The sequence below is a fragment of the Myotis davidii genome, unplaced genomic scaffold, assembly GCF_000327345.1.
Source record: "Myotis davidii unplaced genomic scaffold, ASM32734v1 scaffold1383, whole genome shotgun sequence".
NCBI classification, from domain to species: Eukaryota; Metazoa; Chordata; class Mammalia; order Chiroptera; family Vespertilionidae; genus Myotis; species Myotis davidii.
This window is the reverse complement of record NW_006295083.1, coordinates 336,259-360,414: the sequence shown is the minus strand read 5'-3', so window position 1 is coordinate 360,414 and position 24,156 is coordinate 336,259. Positions and strand designations below refer to the sequence as shown.

At 34.7% G+C, this 24,156-nt stretch overlaps 1 protein-coding gene and 1 long non-coding RNA gene across 2 annotated transcripts in view; one reads left to right on the top strand and one right to left on the bottom strand.

Annotated features, from left to right (window-relative positions):
• Positions 1 to 24,156, bottom strand: part of AMMECR1 (Alport syndrome, mental retardation, midface hypoplasia and elliptocytosis chromosomal region gene 1) — a 122,056-nt gene that overhangs the window by 65,546 nt on the left and 32,354 nt on the right. Inside the window, exon 3 of the mRNA XM_015567786.1 lies at positions 3,907 to 4,017. Within this exon, the coding sequence (XP_015423272.1) occupies positions 3,907 to 4,017 (111 nt within the window). The remainder of the gene's footprint in view (positions 1 to 3,906; positions 4,018 to 24,156) is intronic.
• On the top strand, positions 5,371 to 22,989 carry LOC107184087. Its single transcript, XR_001514912.1, has 3 exons — positions 5,371 to 5,457; positions 17,427 to 17,429; positions 22,977 to 22,989. It is a non-coding gene; the product is annotated as an uncharacterized LOC107184087 (long non-coding RNA).

Sequence of the window (24,156 nt, the reverse complement as noted above, 5' to 3'; positions counted from 1 at the left end):
CAGACCATCAAACCTGAGAGGGAAGGTAGGAGAGGGTTGGAGTAAGGGGGAGAGATCAACCAAAGGACTTATATGCAAACATATAGGCCAACCAATGGACACAGACAACAGGGGGGTGAGGGCATGAGTGGGGGGGATGGGATGTAATGTGGGGATAAGGACACATATGTAATAACTTAATCAACAAAAAAAGGTTACAGCTGAGTAATATTCTGAAAAGTGAACAATAGTCTAATCACAGTTGAAGATAGTAAAAAACAGATTTTTTAAAAGATACCTGTACCTCTGGAGTCTTTAATTTCATTGTTTATTTTGCTTTCTCCTTCCTTTTTATCCCCAGTCCCAAGTTCATTTTATTCCATTTGTAAATTTTATGATCTATGGGTTTCTAAGATTGGAAGAATAGACTACAAGAATCACCAATTATTGTGTTAAGAAAAACAGTATTTTTCTTGGAGTCTAGTCCATAATTTACATGTAGCCAAAGAACACAATTTCATACTATATAGTAGTATGCTTTTGTAATAAGCATTATCCTTTTCTAATATTAATCCAAGTGAATTTTCTTCTGACTAGTCTATACAAACCTGAGTTACATACTTTTTATCATCCCATCTATGGATTTCCTGAAATCAAAAATATAACAAAATTTCAATATTAACTCTTAACTAGAATTTTTAAAAAATTATTGATCCACGATTTATGTCATTTATAGTAATCTGCTTTCAAGTTTATTTTTTTTTCATGATTAAGCTGCAAAACATATATTCTCAGAAAAATTTATGTTGTCTCATCTTAAATGTAGCAGTTAAGAGCTTGGACTTTCCAGTGAGATGGCCTGATTTGAATCCTGGTTCTACCACTTAATACTTGCTGTATGTGTAAAGGGTTAAATTATTTAAATTCTATACATCTTAGTTTCCAGAAGGAAAGGAAAGGGGGAGGGGGAGGTAGAAGTAGGTAAAGGGGAATAAATGGTGATGGAAGGAGACTTGACTTGGGGTGTACCCTTGGAACCTATGCAATTTTATTAACCTATGTCAACCCAATAAATTCAATATATTCAAGCTAAGAGTTGTTGTGAGGAGCATGCATATAAAGCTCCTTTGCAGTATCTGGCATTTAGTAAGGTTCTTAATAAGTGGAAGCTATTAACAATAATAATAACAACAACAGTAACAACAGCAACAGCATGTAGAAGTAATAAGTGCCCTATTGGACTGAAAGATATTATACTGCAACTTTTAAAAATGATGCCACAGTTTTGATTCTGAAATGAAAAAAGGAGCAACTGCATATTATAAGACTTGTTTTCTTTTGTTCATCTCTTCTAAATAATTTCTTGTTATCATATTAAGCAAATGAAATTAAGCAAAACAAAAATGAGAAGACTGGGTATGTATATGTGTACACACACACACAAACACACATATCTCTAATGTGATATATACATTTTCAAGAAGTTGTAATAAAAACATGAGGAAAAAGTCAAAAAGGAAACAGGAAGAGACAGACTACAATGAGGGTAATCATGTATAAAAATGTAGGAAATTTCCAAGTTCAACTATTTGAACAATTAATTCAAAATCACATTATTATAAAAATATATATACTGTAATTCATCTGGTAATTAGCCTTGGAGACAGATCCATAAGTCTAGAAAAGTTGGATATTTTCATCCTTTCTTATCAATTAAGGCAAAAGAATCCCACACATTTTCTTTAAACAAAACCGAACTGCTACTACAGTTACAACTAATAAAAATTTATAAAGTATAATATTTGATACTGGGATTTCTGGCATAATTCATTAGAAAGTACATAGAGTTTCCATACATCAATGTAGACTCCCCAACCACAAAGAAAAATAAAAAAAATTAAAACAGAATGAATGTATCTGAAAATATATTCCTTAGAACACTAATCGCATAAGATACTGGAGTGAAGGACAAAAGGGTTCAATAGTTAAAAAAAAAAAAAGGTGAAGACTGGGGAGGGCTTCTCTCTCTCCCTCTCTCTCTCTCTCTCTCTCTCTCTCTCTCTCTCTCTGTCTCTCTCTCTCAGATGAACAATACTGTGAACATAAAAGGTTCTGCGAAGTCCTGCAGTGAGCAGATCTATTTAAATTTGTTTAGCCAGTGCTTCCAAAATATATTTAGTCATAGAATCCTTTTCTTCAGGCAATACCAAAGAACCAATCAGTGTTCTTCATAACAAATTATACTAGGAAATGCATAATAAATTGCCTTGATTAACTATTAAAAGTGTAATTTCATATGCACCTGTCCCAAAGACGTAGTCACTGGCAGAATCTGCTAAAGTCTCCAACTCAATTCTGCCAATAAATTCAATAAAAAATAAATTTTAAAAAATTAGTTCATAGTATTTCACATCAGGGGGAAAAACTAACAAGCCTAGACCTGCATTTATACTATCTTTAGCAATTTGTACTTATTTCCAGAATATGTGTTTTGATCCCTTTACTGCCTGTCTGTTATTTAATCAAGTCCAAACACCAAGTTTCTAATACCTGGGAAAATCTAAGAATGAATGTGACCCTCCTCAGGGGTCCTCAAATTTTTTAAACAGGGGGCCAGTTCACTGTCCCTCAGACCGTTGGAGGGCCGGACTATAGTTTAAAAAAAATATGAACAAATTCCTATGCACACTGCGCATATCTTATTTTGAAGTAAAAAAACAAAACGGGAACAAATACAATATTTGTATTTGCATGTGGCCTGAGGGCCGTAGTTTGAGGACCCCTGCTCCAAGTCTTTGATTTTTTTTTTCTGGGCTTCATTGTAAGCTAAGAAAATCCTATAGCACTGAGCTCCACCTTCAAATAAAAGAATACTAAACTCAGTTACTAGCATCTTATTAACTGGTGTTATGAACAACATTGATGTGATTCTACAATTAATAATGAATGTTCCACAACCTTAATCCTGAAGCAAAGTAGTGATTGATTATTACTTCATTCCCCTAACATCTCTCTAACATCCCTATTTTGTACACAGAACAAAATACATACAGTAATTACTACTTTATCTACTGGAGGTTAAGCAATTTGCCCCAAGTACCAATAGTCAGGAGAGAACAATTTCTTGTTGGACGGACACTTGTACATATTACAACTATAGAAATTATATTAGATAATCACTCTGAAATCTGAACAAAACAGGAAATTCCTTTACTAATAGCTTATTATTTAAGGAATTTTCTTCTTTGGAAATAATTTTGAAGCACAATTTGCTAAAAATCAAAACTTGAAACGAAAAAAAAAATCAGATGGCATACTAGATAGCTTTTTGTGAGTACAAAAATTAAGAACCAAGTCCTAAAAACTGTAATGAGGCATTCATTATTTTGTCTTTGTGTTAGATGAAACAAAATAAGTAAGCTGCAATTAATTCTGGGTAAAGTGTGAATGTGAATGATTATGCTGCCAAGCTGTGGCATCATTTTCTTCCTAGCTTACTGGTTCCATTTAAAAATACATAAAAGTATAACAAAATGTGTAAGATGAAACAGACATCAATACTTTTTTAAAAGTCTAACAGAGAAGACACAATGACTAAAATTGTGGAAATAATACATTTTGGTAACCTATGGACATTTAGTCATTGATTTTCAAATGAAACAAAATAACCTGGTATTAAAAAAAAAGAAACACTTTAAAACATCTATGGCAGAATACATGTAATCACAGTATATCATAATATAAAATATTATATTTTTAATATTTTACCAGAGATATGGCAAATGGTCGAAGAAAAATATTGAACATGAAAAGAGTCAAGAATATTGACAATTCAGTAAAGGAAAATGAATTAAATAATCAGGTTCAAGTTTTGTAAGTGTGTGTTTTTTTAATGTAGAAACAGAGGTAACAAAAATTGGTCTTCACCTGGTAAGTGTGTACTCCCTGAGTCCTGAATGCAAATTCATGGCAGAAAAAGTACCTATGCATCCACGCAATCTTTTGTCTCGACCAATCTTCCATGTTACAAACAGTGGGCTGTAATGGAAGATAAAAACAGGGTAAATCAATCAATCAATTCAACTTAAGAATTTATTGAGCATTTACTATATGCAAAGTTAGATGCCTGAAATATAAAGACCAAATGACAGGACCTCAAGGGGCTGTGTCAACCCAATAGGACTGCATTTAGCAATAATTACAGCTACAATGTATTGAGCATATCCTATGTTAGGCAGCACAATCAACGTTTTAAACAAATTATCTGTTAGCCTCATCAACACCTCTAAGAGGCTAGTGCTATTACTAACATTTCTATTTTAGGTATGAGGCAGTCTCACAGTTCATACATAAAGTAGGAACTCCAACTTAGACAATCCTGACTATAGGACCTTAACCATCATTTCCAAAATGCCATCATAACTGACTGCCTGATTCCTCATTTAAACCTCAAATTACTGATTCATTCATAAATCTAGTTTTAAAAATCTGGGGTAAATCACCAGTTTCAATAAATACTTAACTAAACATATTGGGACAAAGCGCTGTAAAAGGTGCTACAGGAAATACAAAGTTGCCTAAAACATAGTTGTTGTTCTCTAGGAGCCAGTACAGAAGGCAGATACGTTCATAGTAAACTGCTATAAATTAAGCTACTGGGATAGAAGAAAATTTCATCGTGCTTGATCATCTTCAGCTTGGCTTATAAAAATGAGTAGGGTTCGGAGATGAAGGACAACAGCAAACATTATTAACAAAGTAATTCTTCAACCATTTATATGGACAGAAAATTTATTTTAAATTTTAGATAAAATTATTGCCAATAAGTACAATCTCTCAAGCATCAACCACCAAAGTATAAACTGTAATATAATGGCATCAAGAAAGTAATATAGTTTTAAATGAAGTTTAATACAGTAAGTGTTTGGATTCTATAGCAAACCACTGACAGCCTCACTTATTGGTTAAGTCTAAAAGCAATGATTTTCATCAGAAGCAACTTTATATGTTTTATGAAATAAATTAATTTACACACATTAGGACATTTTGTAAAATAATAAACACTTATAGTTGGGGATGGCTCGTGTTAATATGAGTATTAACAGTATTGTTAGTATCACATAATAGATTTCAACTTTCTAAAATTTAAATTTTAGGGGAACATACCATATGTCATGTATTTGTGATAATATGCTGTTGAGTCAGAGAACACATTCTTTCTTTAAATTAGCCTATAGTGGGTCACCAGAGGTTGAATAGATATCCTGTTGAAGCACTTCAATCATGCACCTCAAACATTTAAATTGTGCTCTGACAGGTAGCCACAACAGCAGACAGGTTCCCAAATAAACAGTATACAAACCAAGGAGCAGTACTAAGAATTACCTTCTTCCTGGAGCCAAATAACCAGAGGCACTGAAAAAGATGACTAAAGTACAGGGCCAATCTGTGGTCGATATTAGTATTCAAGTGCTGAATGTGTGTAAAGATACTAAAATAAAAAGCAAAATGTAAATTCCAGGTTTTCTGTTTTCTACATCATGTGTACTGAATATCTTATAATTTGAGACAAGATTCTAATGCCCCCATTGGAAATTTTCTCTAATTGCTCTTGACTAATATTAGATCAGGAAGACTGGAATTAGACAGAATTATTTTCTCACAAATATTAGTATCCTAAAATTCACACGTTATCTCTAAATATGAATTTCACCTCTTCATTTTTTACTTTCTAATTTGAAGGACTCAATGTCAACGACCATTATATGGACAGTAAGATATTGATCCTCAACAACACCTATGCAAAATATCTCTACACAAGCCATGTCCCTTGGCAGACCCTGAACAAAGTGAACCACACTGTACTAGATATATCATGTCTTTAAAATACCATGATGGCTTCTCAATAACACAGAACTAAGGGGCATATTCTCTCCTCAGTGACTTGAGAGAGAAATCTAAAAGTGCAAGTGAATTCATTTCCTATCAGAAACACAAGAAATGAAAGCCTTTTAAAAGTACTTTCAATTTTCTTATTTATCCCACTAAAATATATATAATACTCTCTACTCAAGAAAACATTCAAAATTCGTAGGATAAATAGAAAAGACAGATTAAAAATATGTTATGAAATATGTTAGAAGACACATAGTAGGGGAATTATACAGTTTCTTATAATGCCAATAGAGGCCCAGTGCATGAAATTTTTGCACAGGTAGGGTCCCTAGTGGCTGCCAGTCGGGGTCTCCCTTCCCCCAGCTGCGTGCCACCACCACTGGCCAGAGCCTCCCTTCGCCCGGCTGCCAGCTGGGTCCTCCCTTTGCACCTGCCTTGGCCTGGCGCCGCCTGCTCACCTGCTCCACCATCCTGCTGAGGTCCCACTCTTGTCAGGGCCCATCGGAGCTGACAGCGCCTCCACTGCTGTCTCCTTCGTACCCACCTTGGCCTGGCACTGCCCGCTCACCTGCTTCACCATCCCACTGTGGTCCCACTCTTATCAGGGCCCATGGGGGCCAGCAGTGCCCCCACTGCTGCCCACTGTCAGTGCCGGTCTCTGACGCCCTCTATGTTTCAGGCCATCCCCTAGTAGTCAGCGCACATCTAACTCCCGGTTGGTCAAACTCCCGCCGATAGGGACAATTTGCATATTAGCCTTTTATTATATAGGATGCTTTCACTGATGAAGGGATGATATAATCAGGAGGTAGGGCTCTAGAGGATAAGCTGCATTTTGCCAGGCAGTCTGGGAAAAAAGGCACTCCATAATAACTAAGAACATGAAGATGTAGAAGTGCACAACACTGTGTTCTCTTCCAGATTTAACATTCTATACATTTCAGTCACTAAATATGTGTTCTAAAGAGCTCTTACAAGAGGCAAAGCCAATGCAGAATTGTCTGCACTCTCCCTGTTCCTTACCAACATTCACTCTGGTATTGTGGGGAACTATCTGTGTCAAAGATGTGAAGGAAATCTACTTGACAACCTCACTGTGTTTATGGCAGATGCTTAAAGATGGAAGAAATCAGACTTTTAGTAGACAGAATAAAACTATTCCTTCAAAACCTGGGACTCTAATTCCTCACTTGCAAAGGATCATCTAATACCTTTTATAAAGAATACATATAAGGAATTAAAAAAACACACAAAATACCTAAAAGCGATATTTAATGGGAGAAAATTGGGAAGTTGATGATTTTAAAGTAGACGGAAGCAGAATAAACATACCAGTAAATGAGCACAAAAGATTATATCTTGAGAGTGATAACTGCTTTGTACAGGGCAATGACTACAGGGACATTCACTATTATCTAAAAATAGCAACAAAAAAGTTTTATTTTTTTCCCAACAAATAGAGGGAAAAAATAGGCAAAGTAGAAAAAGAGATTTAAGCCTGTTGAGAGAAGCTGCTCAATGACAAGGATATAAGGAAAATAGTTCATGGTAGGACAGAAATGGAATATTTTTGGAAAATACTTTTACCATATGGTTTAAGATCACCTGTATACATTGAAAAAAATACTACAAAATAGAAAAGAGCTCAAAATGAAATGAAATATTAATGGAAATGTTTATCTGAGGATAAGCAGACATTGCTTTTTAAGGAATTTTCCTACTTCTGAACATTTTATACCACTATGTTTTAAGAAACCTTGGGAGAAACTCTCTCCATTTTTTCCCAGTCAGTAGACAGAAACACTTAGTAACTGCCTAATCTAAGTGAATCCTCCCTTCCAACTAGCAGCCAATACCATCAGGTCAATAGTAGTAGCTCTCAGGGAAATGTAGTTGCATGAAATCAGAAAGCAATATATCCTGGGCAGGATATTCCCCAGTCCAAGTTGCATGCCACTTCCTGTGCCCCTCTTTAAGACTGTCCTATTGATGCAGGCTAGAACAGGTTAGATATATGTTAGTAGGAGAGGGGAACAACTATGAAACAGGCGCATTTACTTAACAATATTTTATCCTAAATCCTATTTCCCCAGCCATACCATGGCAAAAACAGAGGTTAAAAAGAAATAGCAGCCTTAGACATTTGTAAGCCCCCACTCTTACAATTTGCTCTTCATTAGAATTAGATTATTTAGAATGAAGTTTGTAGGTGGTAACATTAACAATGATATCAATCCCCACCAATGTAATACTAATTACTATAACATATATATTCAACAAGATTATTAATATTGTAGGTGGATATGGGTAAAGAGAAAAACCCTCTAACTTGGTTCTTTCCTTCTGCCTACAAATAATAATTGCCTCTCAACTATGTTCAGGTTCTTCTGCTACTTAGTTCAAAAATCCAACTGAATTACTCATAATGTCCAACTCAGAGAAAAATAGAAATGGTGGTTTTCCTTTCATCACCTGGTGAAAACCTCTCACTTCTTGTTCCAACACAAAGTTATGTATATTATTTACAAATTATATAAACTACAGATCCAATTCATAAATATATACTCAATATGGTTAAATCCTGTATTAGTCTGCTTGGGGTGCCATGACAAAATACAATAGACTAGATGGCTTAAAAGAACAGACATTTATTTTTGCACAGTTTTCAGGCTGGAAAGTCCAAGATCAAGGTTCCAGCAGGGTTCCATTTCTGGTGAGAGTTCTCTTCTTGGATAGATGACTGCTTTGTCCTGATATAGCCTTTCCTCCGAGCACTCAGAAAGAGCCAATGATCATGCACATGAGCTCTCTAATGTCTCTTCTTATAAGGACACTAATTCTATGGGATAAGGGCCCCACTCTTATGACCTCATTTAGCCTTAATTACCTCATTATAGGCCCTATCTCCAAATACAGTCACAGTTGGGGTTAGATTTCAATGTATGAATCTTGTGGGGACACAATCTAGTCCACAGCAAATCCCTAACAAAAATGTTAGCACATAGTTGAAAGTTTATATAATAGTGTATCCAAAGTTATTACTTAAAAGAACTTTGAAGAATTACCTGTTTCTTCTTCATTTTACAGGCAAAAACCAAATAGCGACCCAGGGAGACTAAATGCAGAGGCACCAAACTGGTTAGTGGTAGAACTTTGCTGATTCTTCAAATTCTCTTACAACCGATTTAATTTTCCACCCAGTACAGGAGGAAAAATTGTGTGTAGCATATCAGAGAATAGGAAAATCACATGAATACTTCACAGTACTATGCAGGTAGGCATAAGCACAAATCTCCTCCTCCTCAGAGAGACTAGCTGAGAAGATACCAGGGCAAACTGGAAATGCTGAATAAGCTAGAAACACTAGACCCAATCGACAAATGTTTATACCAAATTTGACATGCTTGGTCTACACTATTCCCATTAAATGCTCATAACAAAACCTGCCAGTTTATTTTTGATGGTTTCCCAGCACCTGTTCTGACACCCTCTCAACCTTCTTGCTTCATTTTTTTATATTGTTTAGCCAACCTATCAAACTCAGGTGTTTTAGGAATATCTACAAATTTCCATCTAAATTTCATTTACCATCTGATTATTTAAGTAATTCATATTACTTAATGAGACTTTCGAATGAATAAATGATTAATGAATGAATAAGGCTTAACTCTTCCAGATAATTTGAAATTCAAATTGATAGAAAGCCCTGAAAAGAGAGGAATAGAAAGGGGTAAATGGGGGTAAGATTCTAAAGCATTTTGTACTTTCTCAGCCACACTAATCCTTTACTGAAGAGAAGGAAAATACACTAAATCACCAGTATAGCCTATACCACACTTTCCCTCTAACCTTTGTAATTAGTCTGTATCCCATGGAGCTCAGGAAAATAAGGAGACACAGACAGCATAGTTTAGTATAGAAAACCACAAATATCTGAAAGTGTGAATCAGGAATTACCAATCTTTCAGTAATTTCCTCTACCTGGTATTCCCAGAAATTCTATCATAACAGCATTATGTTTTTATTTTCCCTGTTTTTATAATGCTAATTTAACTGGCAAATGCCAGAGGAAGAGAGGCAGTCTAAAGACTTACATATGACTGGAAATGTTGAAAGTATGTGTGTGCCTTGTAAATCAAGGATAATCACCACCAACATACAACCAGCCAAATCACAAGCACACTTTAAAAGATTAGCTTGATTCTGCCAATTTTTGAGCTAAAAGAATCATTTCTTCCTGTTAGCAAGACCAAATCAACAATTTTCAGTAAGCTAAAAAAAAATTCAGTCTCAGACTTGACATATTGCAATAGTCTGTCTTATTAATTTGTTTTTTTATAACCCCAAATTAAATGGAAAAAACTACCTGCATTGGAAAAAATACCATATTTGCACATATTTTCTCTTCTTAGTTGACACTGCAGTGGGTATTAAATTTAACATATGATAGCATTGTAAGGATGAAATAGCTGTGTTTTTTCTTATAATAGGAATAAACCACAAATCTTTATTATCTGAAAATGTAACTCCATTAAATTTTAAATGACAAATTGCTATAGATTTCCAAAATGAAATAATTTCTTTTTGAAATTCCTATTCTGAAACAATTTCTTCAAAGAACTTTAAGGTTTGAGACTCAGCCTTTATTATGAAAAGAATTATTTTTATATATAAAACAGACCAGGCAAAAACAGATGACCTTCTGCTAGTCTTAAGATTTCTAAAGTCAATATAAGCAAAACTAAGAGACTAGTATGACTAGATCCAGGAGTTTTAGAATGAATATTGTTGAATATACTCAAATCTTTTTTTATGCCATTAAAATTTTTATGGAACAGTGTTTTGAGACTTCCATTTGACAATTTGCATGCTGAATGACGGGGGCGGGGGGAGGATTCGTAACACTTTAAACAAAATAATGAAGACAAGTAATGGTGTTTTTTTTGTTTGTTTTGGTTTGGCTTGGATTGGTTTGGTTTGGTACCTATAACTTACTTTCCCACCTAATTACCTATCTTCTACCAGCTCGATTACCAAAAAATATGTTGACTGAGTTAAATACTAATATAAAAAGAACTGGACAGTTATCCAGCTTCTTCATTCTAGATTTTTATCGTGTTTTCTATTCCAAGGAGATCCAATGTAATGTGCCAGCTTAATAAGACCAGCAATAAAACTTTGATATATTTGTTTTTCACATGTTTTCTGGGTTTAGGAAGGTAACTGTTTTGATTTTAAAGTCTTGTATTGGATTACTTGCTCCTTTGGGAGAAAGGAGCTGGATAGACTCAGCTTTGTAGCAGGAATTCAGCAAGCCCCTTATTTTAAGGGAAAGAAGAAAGGTGGGATCTAGGGACAAAGTGCTAAAGTGAGAGCTTATTTTGTATCAGAGCTGCCTATGCTGCCTTTGCTTCCCCCCTCCTTTTACTTTCGGAAAACAGTTCAACCTCTCAAGAACCTCTCTCTACTATTAAATATCTGAGAGATTGAGGCTTTTTTTTTTTAACATGGAATTGACATCCTCATCTCTAAAATGTTTCTTTAAAAAAATCAACTTTATTAAAGTATTATTGCTATAATAAAAGCACCTATTTAAGTGTAAAATTCAATGAATTTTGACAAATGTACACAAACATAACCTAAGCCACAGTTTCCTCATGCCTCTTTGCAATTTCTCCCCCTTCCTCTCCGCTATCCCCCCCCCACCCCCCCACATACACACTCTTGGAATCTAGTGAACACTAACCTGCTTTTGGTCACTGTTATTTTGCTTTTTCTAAAATTTCATATAAATGGAATCATCCAATATGTAGTCTTTTGTGTATATCTTCTTTCATTTAGAATAAAGCTTTTTCTAGTTATCCATGTTGTTTGGTCCTTTTTATTGTTGAGTAGTATTACACTGATTGGATATACCAAAACTTATTTATACACGCATTCTTTGATGGATATTAGGACTGCTTCCAGTTTGGGGCTTCTATAAATAAAATTGCTAGGATAATATTTGCATTTACGTTTTTGTGTGAACATAAGTTTTCATTCTTGTTAGGTAACTGCCTGCAAAGAGTATTGCTGAATTATGAGTAGGTGTATATTTAACTTTACAAGAAATTGCCAAACTTCCAATTAGCCATACCAATTACATTCCTACCAGCATTGTATGAGTGTGACAGCTGTCCACATCCTCACCAACACTTGGTCTTCTCTCCTTTTGAAAATTGAAGCTAATGTGTAGGGATATCTCATTGTGGTTTTAATTTGCAGCTCTCTGATAATTAAGGATATTGAGCAACTCTTCAACTCTTTTTAAAAATATATTTTTATTGATTTCAGCAAGGAAGGGAGAGGGAGAGAGAGATAGAAACAATGATGAGAATCATTGATTGGCTGCCTCCTGCACACCCCCTACTGGGGATTGAGACCACAACCCTGGCATGTGCCCTTGACTAGAATCTAACTCCACACACTGTTCTATGCTTCCATGTCTCTGGACCTCATTTTTAAATGGTCTTCTATTAAGTTGTGGGTTTTGAAAAAATATATCCTGGATACCAATCTTATTATATATATGTACTGCTAATATATTTTCCTAGTCTGTTGTTTGCCTTTCATTTTCTTTTTTTTTCCTCTTCTTAAATATATATTTTTATTGACTTCAGAGAGGAAGGAAGAGGGAGAGAGAGTTAGAAACATCAATGAGAATCATTGTTCGGCTGCCTCCTGCACGCCCCCTACTGGGGATTGAGCTGCAAACCAGGCATGTGCCTGTGACTGGAATCAAACCCAGGACCCTTCAGTTCTCAAGCCAACGCTCTATCAACTGAGCCAAACCAGCTAGGGCAGCCTTTTCATTTTCTTAATGGTATCTTTTGAAGAGCAGACATTTTAAAATTTGATGTTTACTTTTATCAATTTTTCTTTTCTGGTTCATGTTTTTGTGTCTAATAGAAGAAATCTTTACCCAAAGGTAATGAAGATTTTCTCCTGTTCTCTTCCAGAAGATTTATAAATTTAGCTTTTACATTTAGGATTATGACATGAGTTACTTTTTTGTGTATACTGTGAGGTTCAATTATTTATTAATATTTGGTGAAGAATCTTTGTATGTATGTATATAAGGAGTATTGGTCTTGGTTTTCTTTTCTTGTAATATCTTTGTTAGCTTTTGGTATTTACAGTGATGCCAGCCTCATGCAATAAGTTGAGAAGGATTTTATCCTCCTGTGTTTCTACAAATTTGGTTTATTTTATAGAATTCACCATTAAAGTCATTGGAGCTTGGATTTCATTATGGGATAATTTTTAATTATAATTTTTACTTCCTTAATAGATATAAGGTTATTCAGATTTTCTAGTTCTTCCTGAGTCTGTTTTGGTAATTTGTGTCTTTCAAGGAATACTTTCCAATTTCTCTAAATTGTAGAATTTGTCGGTATAAAGTTATTCACAATATTCCCTTATTATCCTTTTCATACCTATAGGATCTATAGAAATGCCCTCTTTCCTTCCTGATATTGGTAATTTATGTTAATTGGTATCTTTTATCTCTTTTTTATCTTTATCAGTCTACCTATAGGTTTATCAATTCTGCTTATCTTTTCAAGGAGCTATTGATTTAATTGATTTTTCTTTATTGATAGTTTCTATTTTATTGATTTCTACTCTTCTAATATTTTATTCATCTTATTCAGGCTTAATCTGCTCTTCATTTTCTTATTTCTTAATGTGGAATCTTAGATTATTGATCTTAGATCTTATTTTAAAGCTATAAATTTCCCTCTAAGCACTTAGATATATCCCACAAATTCCAGTGATGTTTTCATTATTATTCAGTTCAAAATATTTTTAAATTTCCCTTACATTTACTTCTTTGACCCATGATCCATTTAGAGGTACATTATGTAATTTACTAATATTTGAGAATTTTCCAGGTATCTTTTTATTGATTTCTAATTTAATTCCATTTTGATGAGAGAACATACTTTGTATAACTTCAATTCTTCTGAATATACTAAGGCTTGTTTTATGGCTCAGAATGTGGTCTATCCTAGTGAATGTACCATGTCAATTTGAAAAACAAAGATGTATTCCAGTACTTTCAAGTCCAGTGCTTTAAAAATGTCAAGTAGGTGTAGTTGATTGGTAGTATTTGTCAGGTTTTCTATCTACTCAGTGATTTTTTTTGTCTACTTGTTCTATCAATTACTGAGTTAAAGAGTGTTGAAGTATACAACTCAAATTATGGTGTTCTGTATCATTTCAGTTGCATCTGCTTTTTTAAAACATGTATTTTGAGTCTCTACGAGAAGCAGACATTTAGGATTGTTGTCTTCTTGATGAATTGACCATTTTGCCATTATGAAACATCCTCCTTGTCCTCATAATACTGTTTGTCCTGCAGTCTAATTTGTTTAATTAACATAGTCACTCTAGCTTTCTTATAATTAGTTTTGTATGATATACCTTTCCCATCTTTTTATTTTTAACCTGTCTCTCTATTCTTTTTTTAAATATATTTTTATTGATTTCAGAGCGGAAGGAAGAGGTAGAGAGAGATAGAAACATCAATGATGAGACAGAATCATTGATCTGGTGCCTCCTGCATGTCCCACAGTGGGGATCGAGCCCACAACCCAGGCATGTGCCAGGACCGGGAATTGAATCGTGACCATTCATAGATCAACACTCAACCACCAAGGCATACCCGCCGAGATGTGTCTTTATTCTTAAAATGGGTTTCTTAGACTCAGTACATAGTTGGGTCTTGAATTTTTATGCAGCCTTTTAATTGGAGTATTTAGGCTACTTACATTCAATGTAATTTTGATGATTGTCTACCATGTTTATATTTGATATTGTAGTTGTGCCTCTTTTGGCAGTTGTTCCAGGTTGTATTATGATGAGTCTTTAACTTACTCCAATCTACCTTCAAGTAATATCAAATCACTATACATATAACATAGGTATCTTAGAAGCATATATCCATTTCACTCCTTCCATCCCTTGCGGCTATTGTCATACCTTATATAAATTCCATGATAGATTATTAATTTTGTTTTAAACAATCACTTAATTTTAAAAGAACATTTTAAATGAGAAACAAAGTTTGTTATATTTACCCCATACTTACTGCACTTATCTGGAACTCTTCATTACATTGTAGAGATCCAAGTTTCCATCTGGTGTCATTTTCCTTCAGCCTGAAAAACTTCCTTTAATATTTCCTGTAGTATAGGTCTGCTGGTGACAATTCTTTCAGTTTTTGTTCGTCTGAAAGAAAATGTATTTCACCTTCATTTCTTTTTGCTTTAATTTTTTAAAGATATTTTCATTGGAGATAGGATTTGAGTTTTTATTTTTTCTTTTGGCTCTTCAAAGATCTCATTCCATTGTCTTCTTGCTCGCATTTTTTTCTAATGAGACCTATGATATTTTTAAATCTGTGTTCTTCTGTATTAATATGTGTGTTTTTTTCTCTAGCTTCTTTTTAGATGTCCCTTCTACTATTGGTTTTCAGCAATTTGATAATAGTCATGGTGTGGTTTTCTTTTGTGGTTATCCCAATTAAGAGTTCATTGAGCTTCTATGTGTTTATAGTTTTCATCATAATTGAAAAATTTTAGTCATTATTTCTTAAGCTATTTTTCAGTCTATTCCTCTCTCTCCTTTCCTTTTGGAACTCCAATTACATGTATGTTAGTCTGTTTGATATTGTCCCACAGTTATCTCTCTTATCTTCAGGATTTTCTCATTCTCTTTTGCAGATTGGATAATTTCTATTGTTGTATCTTCAAATTCATTTGATCTTTTCTTCTGTAGTCTAATCTGCTACTAATCTCATCCAGTGAATTTCTCATTTCATATTCTATACTTTTCGGCTCCAGAAGTTCTAATTGGTTCTTTATGTCTTCAATTTTTCCTCATTATATTCATGTGTTACTTTCAATTGTTAACATATTTTCATAGCTGTTTAAAAGTCTTTGCCTGCTAAATTCTTTTTTTAAACATATTTTTATTGATTTCACAGAGGGAGAGGGAGAGAGAGAAACATCAATGATGAGAGAGAATCATGGATCAGCTGCCTCCTGCATGCCCCTGACTGGGGATCGAGCCCCAAAACCCAGGAATGTGCCCTGAGTGGGAATGGAACCGTGACTTCCTGGTTAATAGGTGATGCTCAACCACTGAGCCATGCTGGCTGGGCTAATTCTATAACCATCATTTCTGATTTTGTTTCTATTGAATGACTTCCTCCTGGTTATGAATCACGTCAGTGCTCCTAGGAATATTTAGTAATTTTGGGATGTCAGATACTATAATCATTATATTCTTGATTGCTTTGATTTTACTGTCTTCCTTCAGAGTGAAGTTTGTTTTGTCATGCATCTAAATTATTTGTGCATATTATTTTTCAACACTTGGTTTATAAGTTTTGTTAGATTGGATTCAGAGTACCCTTTACTCTAGGGCTACATTACCCCTATTACTAAGGTATGATGCTTCTGGGATCTCTACTACATACCCTGGGTGTTCAGCAATATCTTTCCACTTTTGCTGTAGGAACTCAAATGTCTCTCAGTCCTGTATGACTTTTGATAAGTTTTCAACTTATAGCACCTGAGTAATTGTTTTTTGCACAGCCTCATGTGTTTCTTTCAACACATGCACAGATTTATAGTAAGTGGAAGATAAAGGGACATTTATGCAGATTTGTGGAACTATTTCTCTGAGTAGCTTCCCCCTCCAGTATGTTGCTGTACAAATTCCTATTGCATAGGCCTCCCTGGGCTCCTATCTCTGTCTCAGCAATTCAACAAGACTGCATGCTCTGCTTGGGTTCCCTTTTACAATTCTATGGTCCAGACACTGGTTGCAAGAAAAAGGCCAGGCGAGTATAGGGCTCACTTTGTTGGTTCCCCTTTTCTCATGGATCACAGTCCTGTGCTACCTGTTCCCCAATACCTGAAAACACTTGTTTCATGTATTTTTTCCAGTTCCTATTTGTTTATAAGGTATGTGAGGCAGAAGGAAACAAGTTTTATACCAGTTACTCTCTAATGGACCATAGTGGAAGTCTCAAAGCCTCTTAATACTGAGTTAATTTAAGGGTCAAACTTTGGTAGGTTTCAAATGTTAAATGTGAAAAAAAACCTACCACAAATAGAAGAATATAGCAAGCAGTATAATGGTGCAGGGAGCAGAAAACAAAAGGAACAGAGATCTCTTCAGCTTTGACAGGTAGTAAACTCTCAGAAGAATATAAAGTGACTTAACCAATTTCAGGGGCAACGTATTGCTCATAACCAAAAGGTTAGAGATGTCACTTAAAAATATCAAATCAAGAACTCTAAAATCCAAAATAATGAAATAAAAAAATGAAAGCAGTCAGGTAAGAACTGATCTTGACAAAAGTGTCAGTTACCAGTCACACTGATATTTCTTTCTTTAAGTCCATGTCAAAAATAGCTCACTCCTCTTATTCTCCCTCCAAGTTTTTTTTTAAGTGAATGCAATCTGAACAAACTTAATTTACAACAGCTAAAGGTCTTGAGGAAGTTAACAATCATGAATGATATCTGATGTAAGTGTGCCTTTGTTTTTGCTATTTTTAAAGGGCTATTTTCCAACTATGACCATTTCAATGTAAGTAATCTTATGGCATAGCAATTTACCTCACTGCTATATTAGGTAACACTGAGTTTATCATATTCTCAATAGCCCAAGTCTTGTAATCACAGTGTCATATCTATAGATAGGCAGTTGACTAAGGACAGGAACTCCACATTAACTCAACCAGATATGCCATTACTTTATGATGGAAGAAATTTAAAAAATACTGTGATATGCGCCATTATATTATCATATCAAATTTTTTTTTAAAACTTCCCACTAACACATCAAGACAACACCATTATATAGTTCAATGTTCATAAAGTAAATTGAGTCAGCCTCTAATCTGGGAGGCAGAGATTGAGTCAACTTCTAATCTAGGAGGCATAAAACAATATATGCTTCCACAGAAAATGAGGATAGCAGTAAGCAAGCAAGTGCAGAACGAATGAGAAAAAAGACAAAACCCATGAATGACACTGGCTGAGTTTGGCTGAGAAACTGAGATAAATCAAATAGTGAAATGAGAAGGATAATTGCTTTACACTTCTCTTTAGGTAGTCCTATAAAACTGCCTACTTCAAAGCCTGTAACTTTGTGAACAAATGAAACGGAAGATAAACAAAAAGAACAAACTCCCTGGGAAGATAAAAAAGAACAATGCTGCCTAATCAACAAACATCAGTACAACTACTTCCTCTGTATATTTAAATGTTCTGATTTACAAAGCCTCCAGCTGAACTCCTAGGTACAAGGCAGACTACAAATTAGCTAAAGGTAATAGGGTCTGGAAGTGAGGGTGACCTACTCAGCTTCATCACATCAATACCATAAGAAAGTAAAATCTGCCACCTGAGCTATTGAATATGCTCATCCCTGAAAGCTGTTTCCCCTAGAATTCACCTAGTCCTCTTCTTTAAAATCAACAAGAACAACAACTCAAGCCTTTGCTTTTTAGATAACCCCCCCCCCCACACACACACACACAAAAAAAAAACCAACTTAAACTAGAACTGTCTCTTTATTTCCAGATCTGAAATGCACACACAAAAAGGGGGGAAATGTAATTCCCTACCAGGCTACCTCTCCCACCCCTTCTTGGCATTACACACTAACCAAGTTTCCAGGTGAAGATGCAGATATTGGGATTCTATATGTCTCAGTTGAATACTGCCATATTGATGAAAAATCTTTTTATTTGAAGTCTTTCAGTGACCAGCTTCATGCTATCAAACTTGCCCAGCATCTTCCCTCATTCTGTCAATGTAAACATACTACAAAAGTACCTCTTCTTAAAGAAATGAAACTGAGCAATGGAAAAGTTAAATCCAAATTGTTTCCTATAGGAATGCACTTCTCATTTTGTAATGTAAGACAGCAAAATTACAAAATAATTGTTTTACTTATAATTAACTACTTCTCAGATAGACTACAAAATTACATAATACTATATGTAAGTGTCTAACCCAATAAATGATTCACTAAATGGTAGCTCTCTATTTTTACCCCAAATCTGTCTGCAAAGATCAGTTTGAATTAGAAAAGTCTGTATTATAAAGTTTAAAATGAAACAAATGTAGTTTTATCACTTTGGGGTACATTCAAATTTACCAGCCCATCTCCCCCTTTCTCTACTCAGGTGGTACTTTAATAAATAAGTTAAACAATTTAACAGATGAGAATAACTGGTAATTAATATATCAGCCATGTAAATAGAAATTCAGGTACACCTAGAACAAAGGCAGTCTTCATCCATCTGGCTCGCATGAATGATCATCAATTCCAAAAATGGAAAAAGGAAGTATGATTGGAAAACAAATCAATAAGGATTCTACTGCTGAAATATGAAAACTCTCTAAAATAATTTTAAAGCACAAACGAAAAACTAACTCTACCTGCAAATAAGACAAAAATAATCATTTTTAAGTTACAATGGTATAAAAGAATGAAAGACATATAAAAGGAGCACTTTGCAAATGATCATAACAATATGTATATGTTTGTGTATATATGTGAATATACACTACTAAAAATAGCTAACTTTCATTGTATATTTATATTTACTATGTGCCAGACTTTTTTCAAGTGTTTACATGTAACAATTCTTTTTAAAAATATGTTTTTATTTTAGAGAGAAAGGAAGGGGAGTGGGGAGAGAGAAAGGGAGAGAGAGAGAGAGAAAGAGAGAAACATCTATGTGAGAAAGAAACATCCATCAGTTCCTTTCCATATGTGCCCTGACTGGGGACCAAACCCGCAACCAGGGCATGTGCCCTGAATAGGAATTGAACAGGCAACCTTCTGGTGCAGGGGACGACACTCAACCAACTGAGCCATATTGGCCAGGGCTACGTGTAATAATTCTTTTAAATTCCTTCTACAACCCTATGAAGTAGATACTATTATTATCCCCCATTTTACAAACAGGGAAACTGAGAATCAGAAAGGGCCGTTAACTTGTCAGTTGTCAAAAACTACTAAGTGGTGGGTCCATGATTTGGACCCAGGCATTGTGGCTCCAGAGCTAACTCTCTTTACTACATATTGTGAATGTGTGTGTTTCATATAAACCACGTGAAAAATAGTATTCCAATGTGGAATTGAATTATTGGCTTTAAAGAACACCTGGAAATCAGAACTAGCATAAATAAAATTGCCACTCAATATCATAAAAACTAAAATAAACAGAAGGTTAAAAACATAATACTTCACTAGAAAGAAGAAAAGCTCTAAAGATGAAAATCTGTAAAAAATGTTATATAATAATATAAAAGGACTGGGTATTAATAAAAAGAATCCCATTGAAAGAAAGGATCAAAACACTTATATAACATTTTTATTCACTATAAATATAATACATGTTCACTGTAAACAATTTTTATAAAATACAGAAAAATAGAAAGAAATAAAAATCACACATAATCTCACAACCCAAAGAAAATGAAAATTTACCATGTTTCCTGACAGTCTTTTTCTATGGAAATAGTTTCACATAGTCAAGATCATACTATATGGTTTTGTAGAGTTTATTTTTCAACTGAATAGCACAAAATTCTTTAAAAATATTTTAATGGCTCCATGATTATTTCATCATATGGGTGTATCATGATTTGGGGAATGATTTCTTTTTTTAAAATTGTGGGGAACATCTCTGTGCATTAAAATCTATCCAGATCTCAGATTTATTTTCTAAGGGATTTTAAACACATAATTATCAGATCAAAGTGTATGAACATTTTTTAAAACTCTTAATGCATTTTTCCAAATTGTTTTCCATAAAGACAGTGCCACTACAATAAAAAAATGGACTCTATTGAGTTAAAACTTCAAGAATATTTATTAACAATCATCATTTATAAATCATTTTAATTGCTGTCAGCTGCTTTAAATGTTCTTATTGTTAAACCAGTAAAACACCACAATGGAAACAAACTGTCTTAATTTAAGGTCAAACGGCAGTTATAGTTTAAAAATTAAACTCAAGTATATTTGCCTCATGGTACGAATGGCTTATTTCCAACTTGCAGACTCCTTGTTCTTCAGAACTTTTAAAACACTTATGTAAAAATAATTTATTGTACAGTCTTCGCCACAAAACAAGAAGCATCTGAGGAGGCTATTATATATTGTTTTCTAAAATAGCATACTAGAATTGATACTTTAAAATCCATCTATCTTCAATGTTCTTCACATAACACTATAAGGCAAGACGTCTTATTACATATCAAGGATAAAGGATAAACACAACTTTAAAGTAGATGTGAGATGGTTTCTCTAAAGGTGTTTTATACATAAAAGCCTTCCTCCCCAGTTTGAGTTTAAGTGCTTGGCCACATCCTTACAATCTAACTCTAAAAGCGTTGCTCACAACCATACAAGAAAGCAAGGTCTTAGTCCAAAGAATAGAAAGGAAGGTAGGAACTGCTAAGGGCTGTCAGAGACAATGTTCCTTTCCTGAGGAACAAGTTCCCAATAACTAACTCTTCTAGAGTCTATGAGAAGTCACTGGTAGCTATTGCAATTTTAGTACTTTCATGGCTTGGGCAAAATTTTTAAAGTGTTTTATTTGTTATTCACAGCACATATCACTACCCATTTGTTTATTGTCTAATCACCAGATTGTAAGTTTCAAAAAAAATCTGTCTTTGGCATGGCTGCATCACTAGTCCCTGGAACATAGTAAGGGCTAAATATGTTTTTGAATAAATGAAATAATTTAATCTAAAGATCTAATGATAATCACACAAAAGAGAATTTTGTTGTGGGTCTAGGCCAGCCGTGGGCAAACTATGGCCCGAGGGCCGGATCCGACCCGTTTGAAATGAATAAAACTAAAAAAAAAAAAAAAAGACCGTACCCTTTTATGTAATGACGTTTACTTTGAATTTATATTAGTTCACACAAACACTCCATCCATGCTTTTGTTCCGGCCCTCCGGTCCAGTTTAAGAACCATTGTGGCCCTCGAGTCAAAAAGTTTGCCCACCCCTGGACTAGGCCCAAGAAATACCATTTTTAAATGATTATGGGCATCTAACTGTGGCACACAGAAATTATATCAAAGGCATAAACAGCTTTTTCAGGCCCCTAGGTAGAGTGTGAAACTCTTAAACTTGAGAGATATCTCTTAGGGAGATAAAATTCTTGAGAATAAAAATCAGGGGGAAATATGAGAAATGTTTTATTCTTAGAATTCTAGTGACTGGGTAAATCATGTACCAGAACCTCAGAGTTCAAATCAATGCAGTATAGTAGGATAAAAGTCCTGAAATAGGGTGGCACAGGAATAGAAATAGGGATGGGGCATCCAAAGATACAGGCCCAAGGCTCAACTCTACCATTTATTAGAAGACCATGAAAGAGTCATCTAATTCCCTTCATCTTCAGACATGGATATGCAAGATAGGGACAAGTGCACTCTCTGCTTGATGGACTGCTACAGGGATCCAAGGATAACAGTCATTTAAAAGGTCCTGGAAACTGCCAATTATAATGCCATATCAATAAAGGTGTAATTATTAATATCATCATTTTTGGCCAATAAGACCTCTACTTTAAGTAGCCCCTCAATAATTGTTGATTTCCTTCCTTGGATACCTGGGAGAAGTAGAATACTCTGGGTATTATAATTTAGTATGAGAATTTGTTATAATAAGTATTATAACACAGGTGCTTCTTGAAAGAACCATATAAGATAATTCCATTATCTAGGGAAATGTAAGATTCTGGTGCAATGGGTGCCTTGCTCAATCAAATGGTTCAGGACTTTAAGAACATTAAGTAGGAAAATGAGAGTTAATATTCAATAAGAACATAATATGAGTCAAATACAATTAGGTGCTTTCACATGCATTTTACTCTTCATAGCAACATTATTAAAAAGGGTTATTACAGATGAGAAAACTGAGGCTAAGAGGTTGGTTTACTTAAGCCTTAGACACTGCTTGTATAGAGCAGACCTGACATTATCAATAATGTTATCTAACTCCAAAGCCACAGAAAAGATTTATCCTCTCCAGATATGAGTGAGCTTGCATACCATTTCTTTTTTGGTGTTATTTCAGTCATTTTTGTGGTTGATATATGGTTTTAAAAAACACTGGTTCACTCTATACCCAGTAAGAAAATTCTGAATTCACAGGGAAAAGGTGATTCTTAATCTAGGTAAAGTAGTTAAATCTGGCCCCCTAAGTGTAGGTAGGTAGAAGAGACATAACCATTAAGTATTCACTGGACAACTATTTTAAAATTTTCTTAAGTAAACCCAGGATATCCTTGGCAAGGAGAAAAGTTATCTTTTAGTATTCCCAATCTGATAAATATCCTCTGGTTTGGGAATTTATAGCGAGGTGACTAACGAAGCCAGTCATCCCAAAAAAAGTATAGGTAGGCCAGAAGAAATGCTCTTCCTGGAAACACCCAGAGAAATACCTGGTAAGAGTCCCTTTAACCTCTCCAGGAACAGAACAACAGAGAAAATGTTTAATCAAAACAGAGTAAAACTGGATATCAAGGAAATGGTTCTAGAGGCAGGAGGGTTCCAAAGAAAAGCCAATTAAATCATGTCAGGGCAGATCCAGAGCAAAAAAGAGTAAGTCATCAAAGTTCAGAGCTCAAAATCTGAGGGCAACAGATAAGTACAGCTGGGAATAACGTCACTGTCAAATGTCTAGAATTTTTCCAGGTCTGGTCAACACAACTACAAGCAACGTTTGCTTTTGTGTTGCTCTAATAGACTTTTGGAAAGCAGAAAGTATCCTTAGACTGCAAGAATCTGGGAATCTTCTTTAAAGAAACCCAATATCAAGGTAGCTAGGGAGTCATGTGGATTCCTTTACTGCCACCCCTTTCTGGAAAAATTTGCCAGCTGGCAAGAAGACAGAATCTTAAAATGTCACTGATAGTTATAAGGTGAAGGCAGTGGCCATGAATGGTAGGCTCACAGGCCCAATCCTTGGTCTATATTCTTCTCAAGCCATCAGATACCAAGGAATGTGACCCAGGTAGAGTCAGAAGACAAAATTAGCCTACCCTTCAAATTCCTCTGAACCTGTATCTATATTGGGTGGGGGGAGGTTGAGGTGGAGAGGAGGGAAATAGTCATAGAGAAAGTATGCAATCAAGCTTGGCCAAGGCCACAGAAAGTGCCAAGGAATAAGTTGCCCAGAGGTCA